Genomic DNA, 20,458 nt, shown 5'->3' with positions numbered 1-20,458 from the left:
TGGGTGATAACTGATGTTGCCTTTTTTCCCACTGAGCATTTAGATCTGCTACAAAACTCTTGTGAAATACTTACATGCAGCTGATTATTGAAACAAGATGCTAATTAATGAAGACATTATAAGATATGTGAACATGAAGCAAAATTCTGGGTTATATAGTTCGTTTTTTTTTTTTGTTTGTTTGTTTTTGTTTTTTGTAGTCTACAAAAATATCTCTGTAAATGGCCAAACATGTCCGATATGATTTTTAATGTCTCACCCATATTTTACTTACGCATTGCTCTGCGTTGTGCATTAAAGTATAAAGTTTATATCTTTAAATTTAGCAGAAAATGTTTAATTCCTCTCAGTCACCATAGATAATAACTTAATTAGTTATTTCTTATTCTTGTCATTTTAATTCAATTAATTGCTACAGTGTTAAAGATTTAACATTGTTGCAAAATGATATATTATTATTTCTTATTGAAGCAACTAAATATTTCTTATGGTAGCTACTAATTCATTTATTTTCTTTTCGGCTTAGTCCCTTTATTAATCAGGGGTTGCCAAAGCGGAATGAACCGCCAACTCATCCTGCACATGTTTTATGCAGCAGATGCCCTTCCATCTGCAACCCATAACTGGGCAACATCCAAACACACTCATTCACACACACACATACACTACGGACAGTTTAGCTTATTCAATTCACCTGTACCACATGTCTTTGGACTTGTGGAGGAAAACCGGAGGAAACGCAAACGCAGGAAGAACATGCAAACTCCACACAGAAATGCCAACTGACCCTTTTTTCATGTTTTTTTAAAGAAAATTAATCTGTTCATGTAACATTTTTGTTTTAAATTGTTAAATATTTATTATATATAAATGTATTAGTTATTGTATGTATTTCAAATGAAATTGTTAGTCTAGTCATTATTGCTTTTATTAATATTACCATTAGTAATAATAATAATAATAATAATAATAATAATAATAATAATAATAATAATAATAATAATAATAACAATAATAATAAATATTAGAGTGATTTCCGAAGGATTATGTGACTCTGAAGACTGGAGTAATGAAGCCGAAAATTAATCTTTAAAATCACTGGAATAAATTATTAAATAAAATTCTAAACTACTTTTGAACGGTTATTTTATAGTGCAATAACATTTCACAATTTTACAATTTTTACGGCATTTTTGATTAAATAAATGCAGCCTTGGTGAGCCTTTATTTTAAAACATTTAAAAATCCTACTGATGTCACATCCCCGGCTCATTCCTGCTGAAAAGAGATAACCATCCTTGTCTTCAATGTGTGACCGTGACAACTGACCCTAAACTTTTGACTGGTAGTGTATATGTTTTTAAAAAGCATTACAGACAAATTAAAATTAATTATTTCTTCAGATATAAAAAAAAGAAATAATTTATATGTATTTCACAATTATAATATACTTACTCTTACTCTATTAAATATCACTTGGAAATATATGAACAATATGTACAATTTCAGAGGAGAGCTAATAATTTTACCTTTAATTATATATATTGTATATTGTATTTTATTTAAGTTTTTGTCTGTTTTTTATCTTGCATTACAAGAACACATTAAGTCAGCAATGGGTCCATGAGGCATAATAGCCATTTTTTCCACATTGTTCAGCTGATTAAGGGATTTAAAATACATGCTACTAAATTGAGAACACTGTTAACAAGATTATTTTTAAAGCTTCGCCACCCTCTTTCTCTTACATAATTGACAGGCCCTAAATTCTCTGAAAGGACTCTTAGAAATCACAGTGAAATTTGTGTCTTCATGCCGTGTATTATTTTGCTCTCCTGGCGGATTTCTTAAGGAACAGCAGTGTAGCATTTAAAGAGCCTGCAGACACCTTTGTTTCCTTTTGCGTCAGTTCTTTCCAAACTGAACAGAAGAAAAGCTCGCTCTGCAGTCTCTCTGGCTTTACTATGGCATCAGTTCAGATCCCTGTCAGGCCGATGAAGGACTTTTCCAAGTCTTAAAGTCCACTTCTGGCTTGGGCACTGGTGCATTTGTGAAACAAGCAGCTTTAAGCCCACATAAAAGAAGAAATTAGCCAAAGCTCTGTGGGAAAACACTTAGAAAAAGACGTCCAGTGGAAGACCAATTAATTAGGATGGGTTTTTATGGGCACCGTTGGCTTCTCACACATCAGACTCTTTATGAAAAAAGAGCTTGCATTGAGAATATAGGCCAATGCATTTTGATAGGAGTGTTTTTTTGTACTCAACAATATTAGGTCTAAATTTAAGATTTGTTAAGTAAGGGATAAAATACATCCAGGCGGTTGTTATCGCAGATTATTACACAGCTGTCTGGAATACTCAATTGTGATTGGTAAATTGCAACGTTCCAAGATATGTTATTCTAAGAGAACAACCACTAAACAACACAGACTCATTCGGGAACTTCGAATCACTTTGACTGTCACTGAATATGTTCACATCCATACTTACATTCACATTCATATGTATCAGCTTGTTGGTCATGTTTTTTGACTGTTTTTAACTCTTTGGTGCTAGCTTGTGAATGAATAATATCTAGGTTAGTACTGTATAAGCTTTATTCAGCCAGTTTCATTTCTTTCATCTTTGTGTTTTTGATTTGTGTTTGGTGCACAAGTTAGTGTATAATCTCTCAGCTGTTTTTGTTTCTGTCAGCTTTGAGTTTAATTAAATAATTTAAACAATAACGACTCATTTTCCTATTTGAAGAGTTCAGATGCAAAAATCTTTTAATGCCATCTGAAATCTTCTCCTAAAATGAGCATTTTTCTCAGCCTTCTATATTTTTGTTCAAGTATTTCACTCTAAAGGTAATGAAAATAATTTATTCGTCACAATAAAAGTAACATTTCTGAGCCTACACACAACAGTCGAAGAAAATTGCAAATTTAAGAAGAAAATTGCATTTCTATTGGAAATGTGCAACAAAATGTATCCAGCCTTTTTTATGTAGGCTGAGGCACATATTTCCAAAGAGCCTGAGCTGTTTATTGAGCTGTAAATTTAGATGTTGTTTCCAGAATATTATTTAATTTCATTTGATTTCATTTGATTTCATTTGATTTCATTTGATTTCATTTAATTAATTAATTTATTTATTTATTTATTTATTTATTTATTTATAATAAATTATAATTTTCTTTACCTCATCTATTATAGATTTCTCTGCCAATTCATAGCAACATAAACATTTAACTCTGCCATATTTTTCCAAGCTCCCCCTTTAGCGCTAAACCACACACCATGTCGCCCAGTCCGAAACGAGAGAGAGTTTCCCACGCGGACATCTGTGTTCTCTTTTACAATGCTTTGTGTGTGTGTTTGCGTGTGTGAGTGTGTGCATGTACATGTGTGTGTCCATGTGTGCGTGTGTGCATGAGGTGGCCTCTGGCTCTCTCTCTCAGCTGGATCAGACCTGTGATGATGAATGAGGCATATAATATCACCACACTCACTGCTATTTCATGAACAATGCCATGTCCACGTTGCAGTGCCAAGCAGAACCCCCCCTTTCATACAAACTTAGACTCTATGTGCCACTATTGTATGTGCGTGTATGTGCAGGATAATTCATGATTAATTAATTATACATTTATAATAATGAGGGATGCAAAATTGTTAAACAAAAAAGCAACATTTTTTTTTATAAAATATATGCTTTCTTTGAGATTCAAGCCTATTCAATTGAGCCTATGAATTGAGATTCAGCCCATTAAAATGTTATTGGTAATAATCTGCTCATTATTCCTCAAAACACACCAAAAAATTAAAAATATTTGATTAATTAATGAGATAACTGCATTAAATATATTAAATTGGTTTACTTAAGTATGCTTATATGTTACATAAAGCACTAAAAAAGGCTAACCCACCATTATTGTATAGTAGGCCCACTGGATTTAAGAACAAGCAATGCAATGTTGCCAGATATTGCTGCGAAATACAAACAAAGCAATGTATTTTGCCAAAAGGATACAGAATCGCTAACTCAACCTTCATCTTGCCATTTTAATAATACCCTAATTATTTAATTACAGCTGTTATGTTAAGAAATGAAAACAAATTAAATGAAACAGATTATAAAAGTAGATCAGGCACCCGTGAGCTGCTGCAAGTAATGTATTTGACATATGTATTCAGAGACTTGACTTTAAATAATTTTTCTTCATCAAACATGAACATGTAAAATGTACTGAGGTATGAACCTAGATGACCTCATAGCTGGCAATGGGCCGGGTGTTAATCCCATGTAGTGTTCAAACACAAAAACTTGTGTTTGGGGGGCTTTTAATTGCGTTTCATAAGTTGTTTCCCACCGGGCCCCTTTCCACATTAACAAAAAGTCGAGGCGATTGAGAGACGTAAAGTGAGAATTCCGTGAATGAAGTGGTCAAGTCTAATCCCTGCCATTAGCTACACTTACTTGTATTACAAGGTGCTGTGTTTTTGGGTGTCCTTCCACACATAGTCAGCTGGTATAAGCGGTGCAGATGGTACATAATACCTACAGCCACAGGCACGGGTGGGAGACGCTGATCCTCATCTTGCTGGATCATGATGTTGGTGTATTTGGGAACGAAACTGCCTGTGAGAAACATGCTTTGTAAAAAGGAGGGTTATGAAACAGCTCTTGCCACCGAAATCAGATTTGATGAGCCATGACAAAGCTATTACACGCACACCTGGGAAAAAATATTAATAAAAACATGATAATTCTTTAAAGTTTTTGCTGTTGCAGGTTTAATGTAAGTGCATTTATTACATTTAATTAATTAATGATTGCACTTAATACATTATTAAAAAAATATTTATGCTTTTCAACCTTCCACTTCTAGTGCTGAAGTTAAGGGTTTTGAATAGAAAAGTTGAATTGTATATACACACATTGTACACACATACAGTATAATCACATTGTGACAGTGAAAATGTATATTTGTAGGTTATATTCAGTTTATGAGATTGTTGAGAAATCAAACTGTAGAAATTTAAAAAAAAAATATATAATAAAACATTAAAATAAAGCCAGATTTGGCTTTTTTCCCCTGACGACCCTTATGAATGTATGTATGTATGCATGAATGAATGCATAAAAGTTTGTATGAATGTATATTTATGTTTTATCATATATATATATATATATATATATATATATTATTATTATTATTATTTATTTTTTTATTATTTATTTTTTTACAGTTGTTTTTTCATTTAAACAAGCTTATTTTGCAGCTTTGCTAAATACTTAATTTTGGTCAGTTGTTCGATATCTTCTGATATTTTTGCATAACAGCCAATCAATTTCATAGTATAATTTGCTTTTGTCATAGATTACCAATTTCCTACACATTTATGTCTCTTACAGGAGTATTATGTTTGTTCTAACATAATAATAATAATAATAATAATAATAATAATAATAATAATAATAATAATAATAATAATAATAATAATAAATATAGCTGCAAGCAGCAAATATCGGGGCCAAGCAGCCCAGCAACCATATCATAAACAAGCAGCAACAAGCTACAGAGCAACTGGAAAATTCTATAACATTTTGGCAGCATGCTCTGAGCCAACTTTTGTGGATATTGGGCTAACGATCTATGGCAAGTTAAAAACAACAGATTTTTAAACTAATTCAAGATGGTGGACAGGAAGTTGTGTCAATTAGGGAATAAATTATATCAATGTTCTCTTTATGATCCAAGGAATCTGCAAGACCAGATATAGTTTGGCATCATGACATCATATTTGTCAGTGCAGTAAACCGCTACACCTATTGACACAAATTCTATAACTTTTTGTCAGCATGGTCTGAAAATGATTAAATTTGGTGCAAATCAGCCAAACGGTGTAGGAGGTGTTCAGAAATGTAGGCTTTTGACTTAAGGCTAGATGGGAAACAGGAAGTTCAGTTAATTAAGGCATAATTGGTATCAATATTCTCAGGACAACCCACAGTTTCATAACAATAGACAAAATTAATCAAAAGTTCTTAGCATTTTTAGAAATATTGTTATAACTTTTGACCAAAAGGTGGTGTTGTGACAACTTTTTGAGCACCTTCAGAGCACAGTCCTGAAGACACATACTGACTTTCGTAACAATTCGCCAATGCGTCCGTAATCTATAGCATTTTTTTTTTACATGATTCAAAATAGCAGATGGAAAAAATGGCTGACCTGGGAAAATCAGACATCATTTGACTCGGCATGTTCTGACGAATGTAAAGAGACAATTTGATAAATTTTGGACAAAAGGTTGAGAAGTTATAAGCGAAAAAAGCCATTTTTTGTACCTTCAGCTTATGTAAACGCTTCAGCTCATTTCAGATCATGGTTGTCATAACACACAAAATTTGGTGTTAATATGTCAATACTTTATGAAGATAACACCTTAAGTAAATTTTTACAAGCTCTACATTAAATTAGTTTGCAAGTTAATCAAAAACCTTTTGTACTTGGCCCCTAACGCCCGATTCACACGGGGCTTCAGCGTCAAAGCTTGACAAAGACCATGTCTGAAGTTGGGGCTGACGCGATCGTCACCGCAGTGTCAGCCAATAAAATTAGTCAGCAATCGGTTGATGCTTCCGCTGGCGCTTAAAGAATTGAGAAAGTCTCAAGTTCTGCAGTGAGCAACGCCACTGAAGCGGCGCCGACGGATCCACAATGCAGTTCGGCAACGCCTGATGTCACCCATTCAAAGTGAATAGGAAGTGTTCATGATGACGCCCCATATGAATGGGCTGTAATAATAATAATAATAATGAAAAAAAAAAAAAACTTATCTAAATTGTACAGTAATTGTTAAGTATTATTTAATTGTATGTCTGTGTCAAAGTCAACAAGGGTTTTTCAATACGCATTCAAAATATAATAAAATATATATTTAGATATTCATATATAATAAAATATATATTAAACCTAGTAAAATCACCTATTCATATTTTATATTTTCATGTCAGAATTTGTATGTTGACTTCACCACTTTAAGAATGAAGCAAATCTCAACAGATCTCTATATAATAGTTGTCAGCTTTGCTCAGTCCTGTAAGTGAGCTAAAGTCTGGGAACGGGCCTGTTGCGTGTAGTGGAGGAGCAGCTGTAGAGTCACTCTGCACCTGTTTTTTGGATGCAGGACAGCCGTCTGTGAGCATATGCTGTGACCTCAGAGGGTATTGAGTTGCCCATCTCAGTGCTGCTGGATTTCTGTATGTCTCTCTCCACAAATTCTGTCTTCTCTGTTGTCCTGTTCTTAGTCTGTAATGAATATGAACTGCTTAATCATGTTCTGTCAGATTAACTGAAAAAAATTTGATTGTGCTGTCATTTATTGTGGAGCTTAATAATAATAATAATAATAATAATAATAATAATAATAATAATAATAATAATAATAATAATAATAATAATGTTTTATTAAAATAAAATGTAAACTGGGTAACGATAATGAATTTATTTTTAAAAGGTGATTTCTGGAAAAAATAAAATAATAATAACAATGAAAAATAAACATTAATAATAATAATGCTGTAAAAATAAAATGCTTAAACAAAACAAATAATAATAATAATAATAATAATAATAATAATAATAATAATAATAATAATAATAATAATAATAATAATAATAATAATGTTTTTAAATGAAAATCCAACAAATATAATGTAAATATTATTATTTAATTATTGGTATTTTATTTAAATAATAATAATAATAATAATAATAATAATAATAATAATAATAATTAATAATAATAATAATAATAATTATTATTATTATTATTATTATTATTATTATTATTATTATTATTATAGTAATATAAATATTTTTATCTAAAATGTTTGTTTATTTATTTATTTATTTATATTATTTACTTTAGTTTTAATTTATTTAATAATTTTTTTATACGCTAATAAGATATTACGTTTCTTACTCCAAGCAAGTAAAGTCGGTCTCATGATGACAATACGTGTGAACATCATGCTTTATTCCTTTGTCTCTGTTTCTCTCTCTGTCAGAGGATCTGGATGACCTGCGGATGGAGGGCGTCACCGGCCTGTTGCAGTCTGGCAGTAAGTTCAGCCAGGGCCGTAGCTCCTACTATTCAGAGCCCCAGGCCAAAGTCACTCTCAACATCTGCTCAAGGTGTGCAAGGTAAATATTTACACAGCTCAATATTGACCAACAGCTCTGCTCTACTTAGTGACTTCACTCCACCACTAGAGCCACTGCCATCTTCGCTAACCTCCATTAAACACACACAATGTGATCAGTGTCATCTTCAGGTCCACACTACAATGCATTGTCATAAATCTTAGTCAAGTCACGAGTCACGGATCCTGACCTCTGTTTGCTGAGAGACTGCAAGCGAGGCTCTTTCAGCCAGATATGAAGGCCACACGCAGCATTCCTGTAAACCATTTGAATGACTACATGCTGAGATCATCCACAGCATTTATCTGACCGAGGTAACAGTGAGGTGCTGAGTTATTTTAAGATTACTTGAATGAGAGTTTTCTCATCTATGACCACTTATGGCCATTTAGATTCTTAGAACATCAATTGTGACCAAAGACTCCTGAAAGTGATGAACATTTTCACCATGGTGTCATTTACAAAAACATTTCAAATTAGCAATCTGTTTCAATAAAGAAGATTGTGAAAATGTGTATGTTGGATTGATTGATGGATTGATTGACTGATTGATTGATTGATTGACTGATTGATGTGTGTATGTTTCTTATGATAATTTTACAGCTACAATTTTATGTTATAGTCTCCCTTAGTAATCAATTGCTGTATTTAAATACTGCAATCTTCATGGGATTCACCTTTAACCTTGATTCATCAGACCAGCCCACTTTTTTCAAACATCCCTGGTTCAAATTCAATGATCTAGGGCTTATTTCATGTGTTTCTGATGACAGCATAGAGCTATGCAGGCACCAATTTTGTAGCAGCTGGTTATTTGTCCCACTGTGGCTCTGCATTCATTCATTCATTCATTCATTTTCTTTTGGGCTTAGTCCCTTTATTTATCAAGGGGCACCAAAGCAGAATGAACTGCCAACTTATCCAACATATGTTTTATGCAGCAGATGCCCTTCCAACTGCAACCCAACACTGGGAAACACCCAAACACTCTTGCATTCACAGACATACACTACGACCAATTTAGCTTATTCAATTTACCTATACTGCATGTCTTTGGACTGTGGGGAAATCCACCTGAACATGGGGAAAACATGCTAACTCCACACAGAAATGCCAACTGACCCATCCGGGGCTCGAACCAGTGACTTTCTTGCTGTGAGGCGATCGTACTACCCACTGTGCCACCGTGACGCACTTATTTTAATTTCACAGCTACAATTTTATGTTTTAGTTTCTCTAAGTAATTGTTGTATCTACACACAGCCATCTTTATGTGATTCACCAGTAACCTTTTGATCCATCAGACCAGTCCACTTTTTTCCACTAATCCATCGATCAAATTCGATGATCTTGGGCTTATTTCATGTGCTGCTGATGTCAGCATGGAGCTACGCAGTCACCAATGTTGTAGCTGCTGGTGATTTGTAACACCATGGCTCTGCATTGTTTATTTTAAAAACAAGGTAGAAATAATTGATGATGGAACATTGCATAATGGGGTGTGCATTATTTTCTGATATTTTTGTAGACCAGAGTCAATTGTTCCACTCTATGGTTACCACCCCTAAGTTATTGTTCAGATGTTTTATTTCAAGACATTTGCAGTGTTTTTTCATATACTTATGTGGAACTAGTTTTATTCGCATGTCATCTAAAAAAAATGTTTTGTTTTAATTAGATTTTTGACAATTGGCTGTGAAACAACCATTTTCATTACTGTTATGTTCATTAGCGAGTCAGAATTGAGCATTCAACAGCCCTGTAGTATATAAAAATTATGAACTTTTGATAATAATTCTTTTAATAAATGATTTTTTTTCACACAATACAAATATTAAAATGGTTTAATTTTCTTCATGAGGAGAATCATATTTTTAAACAATAATTTCAGATTCTGAATTTTATTCATATTTCCTTTTAACATATTATTTCTGCTCCTGACTAAGAGCATAAATGAATAAATTAAATTCTAGTTTTGACTAAATTAAATAACTGATATAAAAAGAAATTGTGTATATACTTAAGTATATTAATATATTAACAAAATATATATGTGTATATATCCAAAGTAAAAAAGAAAAAAACCCACCTGTGTATGCATGAAAGCATTCATAAAGCATTCTAGAAATCTGATTGTATTCATAAGACCTATAAAAACGAAGATAATCTTTATCACTTGTTTTCTGTTTTCATTTCCTGTTTGTTGTTAGTGGATGACCAAAGTGATCACATTTCACGCTGTGATAGGGCGGCTCAATGCTCGCGTCCGATGCCAGGCTTTGATAAGTGTAAATCTGCTGGGTCCGATGGCTGCCACGCTCCTACATTCCCCATGTTTGTTTTGTTTGGCCCTTTTTGTTTATCTTTTCATTTCTGCCCCATATCAGATTCACCACAGATACTTTAAACATTCTTTACAGTCTATGAGATGCCGAACACATCATCTCACCATTGGTTTGTGGAAAGTTTATCACACCATCACTGTTTGTTTTGAAGACTGTTTAACAGTTCATTCATTTATCACAGCCTAAACATGAGGAATTGTGGATACGGCCCACAGTAGTTATAAATCTACAATATAGAGCTCAAGTTTAATGTTTTGAATGAATTTTTTGATCATAACCGTCACAAAAACCAGAACAATTCATCTAAATTATTAATTGTTTAAAGGGATAGTTCACCCCAAAACACAAACTTGCTATTAATTTATTCACCTTCAGCTTATTAAAGATATAGGTGATGTTTTTCATCAGTAGAACATTAAAGAAGATTTTCAGTTCAATCGGTGGTCCTTGGTGATTCATAAAATGGAAGTCAGTGGCTTTCAGCACTTTGAGAGTAAAACAAAGAAATATAAAAGCAAAAAAAATGAAAACCCATGGCTCATGACGATACATTGAGATCTTATGAAGCAAAACGATTGGTCTGTGCAAGAAACTGAACATTGTTTACAACATCATTACCTTTGATCCACAGCCTTTCAAGGTTGTCATGTCAGTCCGAAGCACAGACCGATCGTTTTGCTTCATAAAACCTCAATGTTTCATCAGGAGCAACAGGGATTCATTTTGTTTTGCCTGTATACATTTTTATGACTCTCAACATGTCTTAAGCAGCAGGATTTCATTTTTATGAATCACCATGGACCTCCATTTCCACTGAAAACCTTCTTTAATGTCCTACTGATGAAAAAAGCACACCTACATCTTGAATTTCCTGAAGCAAGATATTCCTTTTACCAAATGTACACCTGAAAGCACTTCAGTGCCATAGACTTTTCTTGTGACTTACCAAATAGCAGCAGCTCTATAATGTGAGTAAGTCGATGCCCATCTCTCTGTGTGTTTTAGCTTTTTTTTCTTTGCCTGGGCATGTGGCTACTTGGAGAATCCATGAAACATTCTTCACATTTTATTTAGACTCAGACTTAGGAATCCTTTTATCTGGACATTTGTTATCTCAAGTGGTCAGCGAGTGAAGAACATGTCACTTAACAGCAGTCCAGAAAGTCTGGATGTTCAACAGTGTCAGAAATTGTAACATTATACTTAAAACCCTTCACGTTTGTTCAGCAGATTTACTGATTTATTAGTGGTGTCTGTATAAACCAGTAATTCTAAAAATAAAATAATAATAATAATTTTAAAAACTAAACATTTAATAATTAAAATTCAAATAGTAAGAAAGAAAGGATGACACAATCAGTCTTATGTTGCACTGGTATTATCATGGCAATATACAAAAATACACTGTATAGGTCAAAATTATAGATTTTATTTTATTTTGCCAAGAATCATTAAAATATTAAGTAAAGATCAATTGCTATCAAGGCATTTTGTAAATTTTCAACAGTAACTATATGAAAACTGATTAGTAATGCACATTGCTAAGCACTTAATTTAGACAATTTAGATGAGGAGATTTAAAATATTATCCTATCTTAACAAAGTATACATGAATAGAAAGTTTACAGATGCAGCTTTGATTTTACATATAAATCTCACTTCCATATTGTATACTGTATACCATATACAGAACAGTAGTGATTTGACGGTTCATGAAAAAAGAAAAAGTATGCATGTGCACAGAACGCTTCACTTCAGTTGATTTAATCATTTGACGGGGAAGAGAGTGTTTGGAGAGTTTTGGTATCTGACTGGAATATGTGATCCCACAATATGGATGCATCCCATCTGCAGTGCTCTCTCTCTTTCTTATTAATTTGAACAGCCTGAAACTAAATTGTTTAGTTCATATATATTTTAGCTCATTTCAATTGCTATATATACAAATGTCTAAAATCTGTGATAAAATATGCAAAAGACTTATATGTTGTAACATGAAGACGGTAACAATGACTGAGGTTTGCAACAAAAGTGCAAATTTAAATACAGTTTAATTCAGGTTAGTCTTACAGGCAAGGAAAAAATTAGCAAACTGAAGTATACAGGTAATCCAAAAAAATAGTTGCTGAAACAGGTGAATAGTCAAGGCAGGTGGCAAAACAACATAAACAGTAAACAAACATAGGTTTAAAAACACAGTAAGGCAAGACTAGAAAAACACTTTGAAATGTTCACTCTGTATACAAGACTCAGCCAAGATATATATGTGCATGCATGTGTGTGCGTGTGTGTGTGCGTGCGTGCGTGCGTGCATATGTGTGTGTGTGAGGTCTGTATATAGTCCATAGTCCTGAACAGGTTCTGGTGTGTGAGTGAAGTGGATGACGGGAAATGTAGTTCGGTTCAGTGGCAGATGTGTAGTTCGGGTTGAATGACAGAGAGTGAGAGCGATCTGCAAAAGCTAGATTTCTGGTAACCATAACAGAGACAAAGCAAGTACTTTATATACAAAAGTGACATTAATTCAAAACATTTTACAAACATATCATTTTTATGCATTAAAACGAAACACATACTTCGTATTTATGTCAATACATTGAATTTATTTATTACATAATGCGGTAGGGTGGCTCAGTAGTTAGCACTGTCACCTCACAACAAGAAGGTCTCTGTTTCGAGTCTCAGCTGGGCCAGTTGGCAGTTCTGTGCGGAGTTTGCATGTTCTCCTAATGTTCGCATGGGTTTCCTCCAGGTGTGTGTGAGAGAGAGAATGACTGTGTATGGGTGTTTCCCAATACTGGGTTGCAGCTGGAAGGGCATCCGCTTTGTAAAACACATGCTGGAATAGTTAGCGGTTCATTTCGCTGGGGCAAAAATGTATAAATAATGCAGTAATATATGCTAAAAATAAATAAATAATAAATCAAACTATACTGTTATTTGCTTTATTGTAATTTATTCCAGCCTATATATTCTAAAACACTTTCTCAAGACCTCTGCTATTCGTCTGCAAATATCTGTCAAATATCTATTCAAGCCTTACTAAACCATCTTCAGGGATCAACTGACCTATAATGCATTACTGCAGCAAAAGGCCATGTGATTTATTTCTTATCTTCTCGTTTCTGTCCTCTTCACTTGATGGATTAGGTGGTATACTGCAAGACCCACATTTAGAAAAACAGCTCATCTGGACGTAGCACAATCACTTCCAGATTTAATCTGTCCATTAAACTTGCTACAGATATGATACTTCTGCTCTACATATATGTGAAAAAATGCTGGACAGGAGTGGGTACTAAACAAGGCAGCATGTTTTAATTGGTATTTTTGTGATGTTCCCCAAGAAGTGGTCAAACTGTAATTATTTGAGACCCTGTTTAGAGCTGTATTTGGTGAAAATCCATAATAATACCAGGTTTGAATGGGGCCTAAGGCACAAAGTAGACTTTTTATAGCAAAGCTAAGCCAAATGTATCCAAGATCCAACTGCTCTGTCTTATTATGAGTGGAGTGACCTGATCAATTACAAGCTTGAGTCATTGGCTGTCATTATTTTAATTATTTACTCAAAAATGAGAATGAATATGAAAAGAAACTAAGTTGGTAGGCCTGCCCAGATCTGGATTTTAACAGTTTTATCTCTACACATGACAGAGAATGAGGGAGAATCTCAATCATATTCATGACACGATCCATATATGGTCAATTGTGGACCTTCTAATTCTAGGAATATTTTGTGGAGTAATAATTGAGCATATAAAACCATTTTTGGAGATTTTTTTTTTACTTGCCGAAGCCATAAAGCTATATTTTAGGGAACAATTTAACGAATTTAACCAATGCTGTACATGACACCTTTAACAGTAATATATCTACACACGAAAGAGAACGAGGGAGACAAATCTGTAAAAAATATAGGTAGATCTGATTTGAGAATAGACATAAAGAAAAAATAATATGCCGAAACTTCAGAGAAGGCATCATGGAATAGCAGGTAAAGCAATAAAAAACGAGTGGTTATTATCTTTTGTCATCATGCTTATTATTTGCCCTGATTGCTCACAGGAAAAGGCACGCAGAGATGGCAACACTGAGAAATGTGAAATGAATCAAGCCTGTCATTTGCTAAGTGCAGCATTTGGTGATTTACAGTTCTGAAGTTAAACCGCTCCAAAATAACAGTTTGAGAGTGCAGCATTGTTGAAGAATAAGGTATGATAATTATCGTGCTGTAGGTGTTCATTTTCCAGTCCTTTAGGAAAATTGTGAGACTGGTAGGTTTTCATTGGATGCCCCTATTTAGATCACTCAGATTTTAATGTGGCCACACAAGTATAATACATAACTTCATTTTACTGGCATATGCACTCACCAGCCAGTTTATTAGGTATACCTGTTTGATTTAAAAGAAGGCTTGCCTCCAGACCCCACCCACTTGTTGGGGGATGTGCAAATAATTAAATGAGAATATGCAGACTGTACAAATTAACATGAAAAAAGTTTCAAATTGTTGTGTGGTTGCATTGGTAATTCTCTCATGTCAGTATGGACAAAAATCTTAAAAGAATGTTTGCAGCACCTTGTTGAATGTGCACCACAAAGAATTATGGCGGTTGTGAAGACAGAAGGGGGTCCAACATGGTATTAAGTGTCTAACAAATGTCCAGCATAGACTCATTCTGAAAATGTAGCCCTATACATTTCTGGAGATGGTGAATTATAGCCAGAAGTACATATGGCTGCATTTCATCTTTAAAACGAACACCATGTATGACGCCGTTCCTTTTTGCGTGGACCAGCTGACCGCTTAATTCCATATGGATGGCTTTCCTGTTGTTACCGCTTTGTCCAATTAGCTCGCCATGTACGTCAGCGGACTTGAGATGCAGAGAGGAGTTAACCACAATGATGGGGTTCGAATCCCGTGAAGAACGGTTTCAGAAAGCAGCTAAGACAAAAACAGAGGCTAAAAAATTAAATAAACAAGTAAATCGCAGGGTGTGAAAGTGGTAAACCTGAAAACATGGTAAAAATGAGGTAAGGGCTTTTTTTGGATTGCTTTTTAAAACAATGTCGGTTGGGTTTAAAGTAGTAGGTGAGCAGGTCAATCGGTGCTTCTGAAAACACTATTGGTTGGGTTTAGAGAAGGAGGTGGGTGAGGAGATTGGTCAGTTGGTCAGCCAGTCCACAGCGGCCTCTGCTGTATTTATGCGAGAAGAGCAGGTGCGAATGGCACTCACGAAATAAATTTGAGATCTCAAATGCGTACACAGCATCCTCTGGTGGATTCGCAAAAACAAAAAATGTAGCTCCTGGAATGTATTTCACAATATCCAGAAATGTATGTAGGGCTACTTTTTCAGAATGAGCCTCAGTTGGAATAATGTTTGCAGCACTGTTGAACGTGCACCACAAAGGATTTTGCCAACTCTGAAGGCAGTAGGGTGTCTAACATGGTATGAAGGGTTTAACAATGTCCTGTGAATGTAGTCTATGAAATAACCATTAAGGAATAGTTTACTCGCCCACTCAGACCCCCCAAAAAATCTATTACTTTTGGAAACTTTTTTATTTCTTAGTCCACAAATTATGATGTTGAGCTTTATGTTTACTCTACTTTTTGTCATAAACTGAGACTAATCTTGCACTAGGACCATTAAGCTTAAAAAGAAAGCTTTCTAGAAAGGTAACTTTTATTTTAGGGGGTGCTTATAAGACTCTCATGAAACCCTTACAATCATAACCTGAAACATTGTGGCACCTGTCAGTGTCTTTGTCATGACAACTTGACATTATCTACGTAACATACTAGATTTGTCATAAACATCATTGTCATGAGGCTATTATAATTGTGTCATGAAGTTTTATAACAGTATCATTAATATTGCCAACATTTGAAGTGAATCAAAATTGTCCTAAGACAAGAATGGGTGTTGTTTAAAAGTTTCAGCTTAATGAAAGGTGATGATCCGCTTCAAATATTGACTTCTATGTTTCTTGATCTCAACTACAGTGGTACAAATTGATTTTGTCATTAAATTGCCATGGTAATGACCATGACACATGGTAATCCGTAAAATGGCTATAAATGTTAAGTCACTTTCTTAAATATACCAAACAATTTAATATAATATCAAAAATATTGTTATTATATAATGTTATTCTTAATTAAATCATATTATTGGTATTTTTAAGTTTGACAGAATCATGATTACTATTGCCTTTCATTTTATGCAAATAGCAGCAACAAATTCTCATTTACAACAAATAAATGATGCTGAAATGTATATTTTTGGCTGAACTGTCAGTATAAAAGCAATTCCTCTGTAGACAAGCTTTTAATCCCAGCCTCCTGTGAGATAGGACATCATAAATGATGGGTGTTTGAGACAGCTGTACTGTTTGGCGATTAGTAGATGGTTGTCAGGTTTTAAGCGTTCCCCTATGTTACGCTCTGTCTACATTCCAGCCTGCCCATATCCTCATCCTCCCCTGATAGTGATAAGACAAATAGACTGCTTTGGCACGGTCTCATCACCTTTTATGAATGGAGACTCACTGTCTCCACTTGTTCTCATCCAGCAAAGACACTGGGTAAAAATAGAGATTTTATATGATACCGATCCATTACACAGAGTTCTTTCATAGCCTCAGTCGAGGGTTCGCTCTGAATGGAGAACATGATAGTATATCCACTGTTATCTTCCAGAGCTATCATAACTGTAGGGAGAAATGCAAGCCACTTATTTGAAATTAAAGCCTCTAATGCTCAATTTTTGTCATTTTTCTAAGGCTTCAAGGGGACAGTCTAACTGCAAGAACCGAAGAGGAACCAGAACGCCATGTGTCAGAGCAAGCTGTGCCAGAAGTACCTTGTAAGTGCACAAAATCGATACTTTTTTGAACACTTTTTGGCCTTTTGTGGCTTTATATCCTGTAAAAGATGTAAGATTTGAAGTAGTAGTTCATTCAAAAAATATTTTGAAGATTTGTGGTTAATTTACTTTTACTTTTTACAATTTACATTTATACAGTTAAAGTCAGAATTATTAGCCCCCCCCAACCCCCCCCCCCCCCCCCCCCCCCCGAATTATTAGCCCCCCTGTTTATTTTTTTCCCAAATTTCTGTTTAACAAAGAGAAGATTTTTTTCAACAAACTTCTAAACATAATAGTTTTAAAAACTCTAATAGTTTATAATAACTGATTTATTTTATCTTTGCCATGATGACGGTACATAATATTTTACTAGGTATTCTTCAAGACACTTCCATACAGCTTAAAGTGACATTTAAACGCTTAACTAAGTTAATTAGGTTAACTAGGCAGGTTAGGGTAATTAGACAAGTTATTGTATAATGATGGTTTGTTCGGGAGACTATCGAAAAAAAAATGTAGCTTAAAGGGGCTAATAATTTTTACCTTAAAAGGATTTTTTTTTTAATTTAAAACTGCTTTTATTTTAGTCGAAATAAAACAAGTAAGACTTTCTCCAGAAGGAAAAATATATTATCAGACATACCATGAAAATTCCCTTGCTTTGTTAAGCATAATTTGGGAAATAATTAAAAAGGGCTAATAATTCTGACTTCAACTGTATGTAAAGTAGGTGAATTTTTCTCCAGTAGTAGGAAATTTAAGATGATTATTAGCTGAAATGGAGATCATTGCTATTTCAGTCAGTGTCAGTGGCTACCAGTATTTTGAGAGTCAAAAAAATAAGGCTAAATTATTTTATTACATTTTCCTTATGACAATACACACCTGCGTATCTTTTTGACAGTCTTAAAGTGTCATTTCAGTTCAAGTCTACCTCAGAATTAAAAAAAAAAAATCTTTCATGATGGGCGTGGAGTGCTGTGAGCAAAGGGAGGAGTGGGCGTGGCCGGCAGAGCAGGGAAAACAAGGGGAGCGAACAACTGTCAGAATCAGACTAAAATATCAGACACAAATCACGAGGAGACCCATGATCAACCACAATTTGTTATATCATTATAAAGATGATCACATTTATATGAACACTATCCATGAGGAGGACTTCTCTCCTGCTGAATTCCCAGGTCTGAATAAAGACACAGCGGATAGCAGTGCAGCAGGTGCAGAGTTTTCACCTTTATTGTATAGGACAGTTGAGAGTATTGACAGAAAAGCATGGGGAGCAGAGAGAGGGGAAGGATCGGCATAGGACCACGAGGTGGGAATTGAACTTGGGTCTCCGTGAGCACCGGAGTGCATGTGTCGATGCATTAACCACTACACTACTGGCGCAGACTTGCTCTTTCTATTTTAACCATTAACCCTGACGGTAATCTGTATGATGTTAAACATAGGCGAACACAGCAGCATATAAGCGATATTGATATCGTTTTTGATCTGATGTCATTGCAGAAGCAGAGGTTGTTATACTGTATCTAAGGTTTGGAATATTGTTTTTGGTATTGTGGGATGTTTTTACAACTGTTTTGCAAAAAAAATCTGAATTCTGGTGTTAATTTTCATAACACTAGACATACAATTTATAACCATTGGCAAAATTGCACACTTTTGCTAAACTCTTAACTCTTTTTTCAAATGCTTGGATACATTAAACACAATTAAAAGATACTTTGTTCAATGAACTAAAATCACCTTTTCAATATAATACAACTAAACATCAAATTGATCCCATTTCAAAATGCAACTCACACATTAAATTTGAAATAGCTTACAGTATTCATTTAATTACCATGATGCAACTATCAACAGATACAAGCACTCAAAATAAAAAAAATAATAAAAAAACTGTTGCATTAGTCTTGATGCATGGAAACTGATGTACAATATGCATATTTAGATGATGCAAGTTTCAGGATAGATCAAATGAAATCAGTTACCACAGAAGATGACCTAGCTGGACCACATTATCTATAGATTTCATCTTTATTCATCCTTATTCATCCTTATTCCATATTTATGATTTCTTTGTTCCATTGTTTGTACCACTTTTACAGCTAATGTTTTCATATTTGACATTACTGTATGTAATACAGCTCAATAATAGCATACCAGTAGACCAATGTCAGAGCTGGATTCACATTGACAGAAGGTTCTTTCTGAGATTCTTGACAAATGACTCTGTTTAGAGTTTTGTGTCTAGGGTTTTGAAAATTGAGATCAGGGTTCTGAAATTTGTGGTAAAACAACTGAAAAATAAAAACGGTAACATTCACAAATACTACAACAACAATCCATGATTTTGTTGTGAGGTACAGCTTGTCTGTTAAGAAAATGTAAGCTGTGAAAGTGTGTTCACTAACTGCATATTTGGTCAAAAAGACATGAAATGCGTAACGGTGTGGCCACAAAAGAATGATGCTGTGCTAATTGTGTTTAGAGTTTTGAAAATGTAATAACTGGTTGGACAAACGCTTAGTATCGACTGAAAAAAACCTGTAATATGAGTATTTAAAATGGAATATAATGTAATTGCTACTATAAAAGTATATGCATGTACTTATGTGCATGTGCATTTTTGGCCTTGTATTTGCATTTGAGCATAGAAACCATGCTTTTCCTTTCTCAGACCCCTTTACATCACATATCATATTCAGAAAGAGCAGATTCCTGTGAGTACTATATCATGTTGTGTAGTCTGCTGAAAGGGGCAGGCTGTTAAAAATTAGTTTTTGGTTGTGAAATTTAATCTATCCATTGTCTCTTGAGGGCCCCTGTCGCTGCTGTGTGGGAGCGTATTATAAGTGAATGTGTGTGTGTGTGTGGTAAAGGCCTCATTGTGTTTTTGTTCTTCTGGATCAGGTCCATTACCCGCGGTGACAGAAACCCTGACAGCAACAGAAGACCTGCAGACGGCCTCTCAGGTGACAGGGCTGGTAGGTGATCCTCACCCAGCAAAACTCTTCATTATATCACTT

General features: G+C 34.3%; 1 protein-coding gene across 1 annotated transcript in view; it reads left to right on the top strand.

The window, feature by feature from the left end:
• c24h8orf34 (chromosome 24 C8orf34 homolog) overlaps positions 1–20,458 on the top strand; it is a 178,278-nt gene that overhangs the window by 97,713 nt on the left and 60,107 nt on the right. Inside the window, exons 8-10 of the mRNA XM_056450533.1 lie at positions 8,065–8,200; positions 17,341–17,423; positions 20,343–20,416. Of these exons, the coding sequence (XP_056306508.1) occupies positions 8,065–8,200; positions 17,341–17,423; positions 20,343–20,416 (293 nt within the window). The remainder of the gene's footprint in view (positions 1–8,064; positions 8,201–17,340; positions 17,424–20,342; positions 20,417–20,458) is intronic.

Source organism: Danio aesculapii, chromosome 24, assembly GCF_903798145.1.
Source record: "Danio aesculapii chromosome 24, fDanAes4.1, whole genome shotgun sequence".
Taxonomy (NCBI): Eukaryota; Metazoa; Chordata; class Actinopteri; order Cypriniformes; family Danionidae; genus Danio; species Danio aesculapii.
The sequence above is the reverse complement of the archived record's forward strand: the minus strand, read 5'-3'. Positions and strand labels throughout refer to the sequence as shown.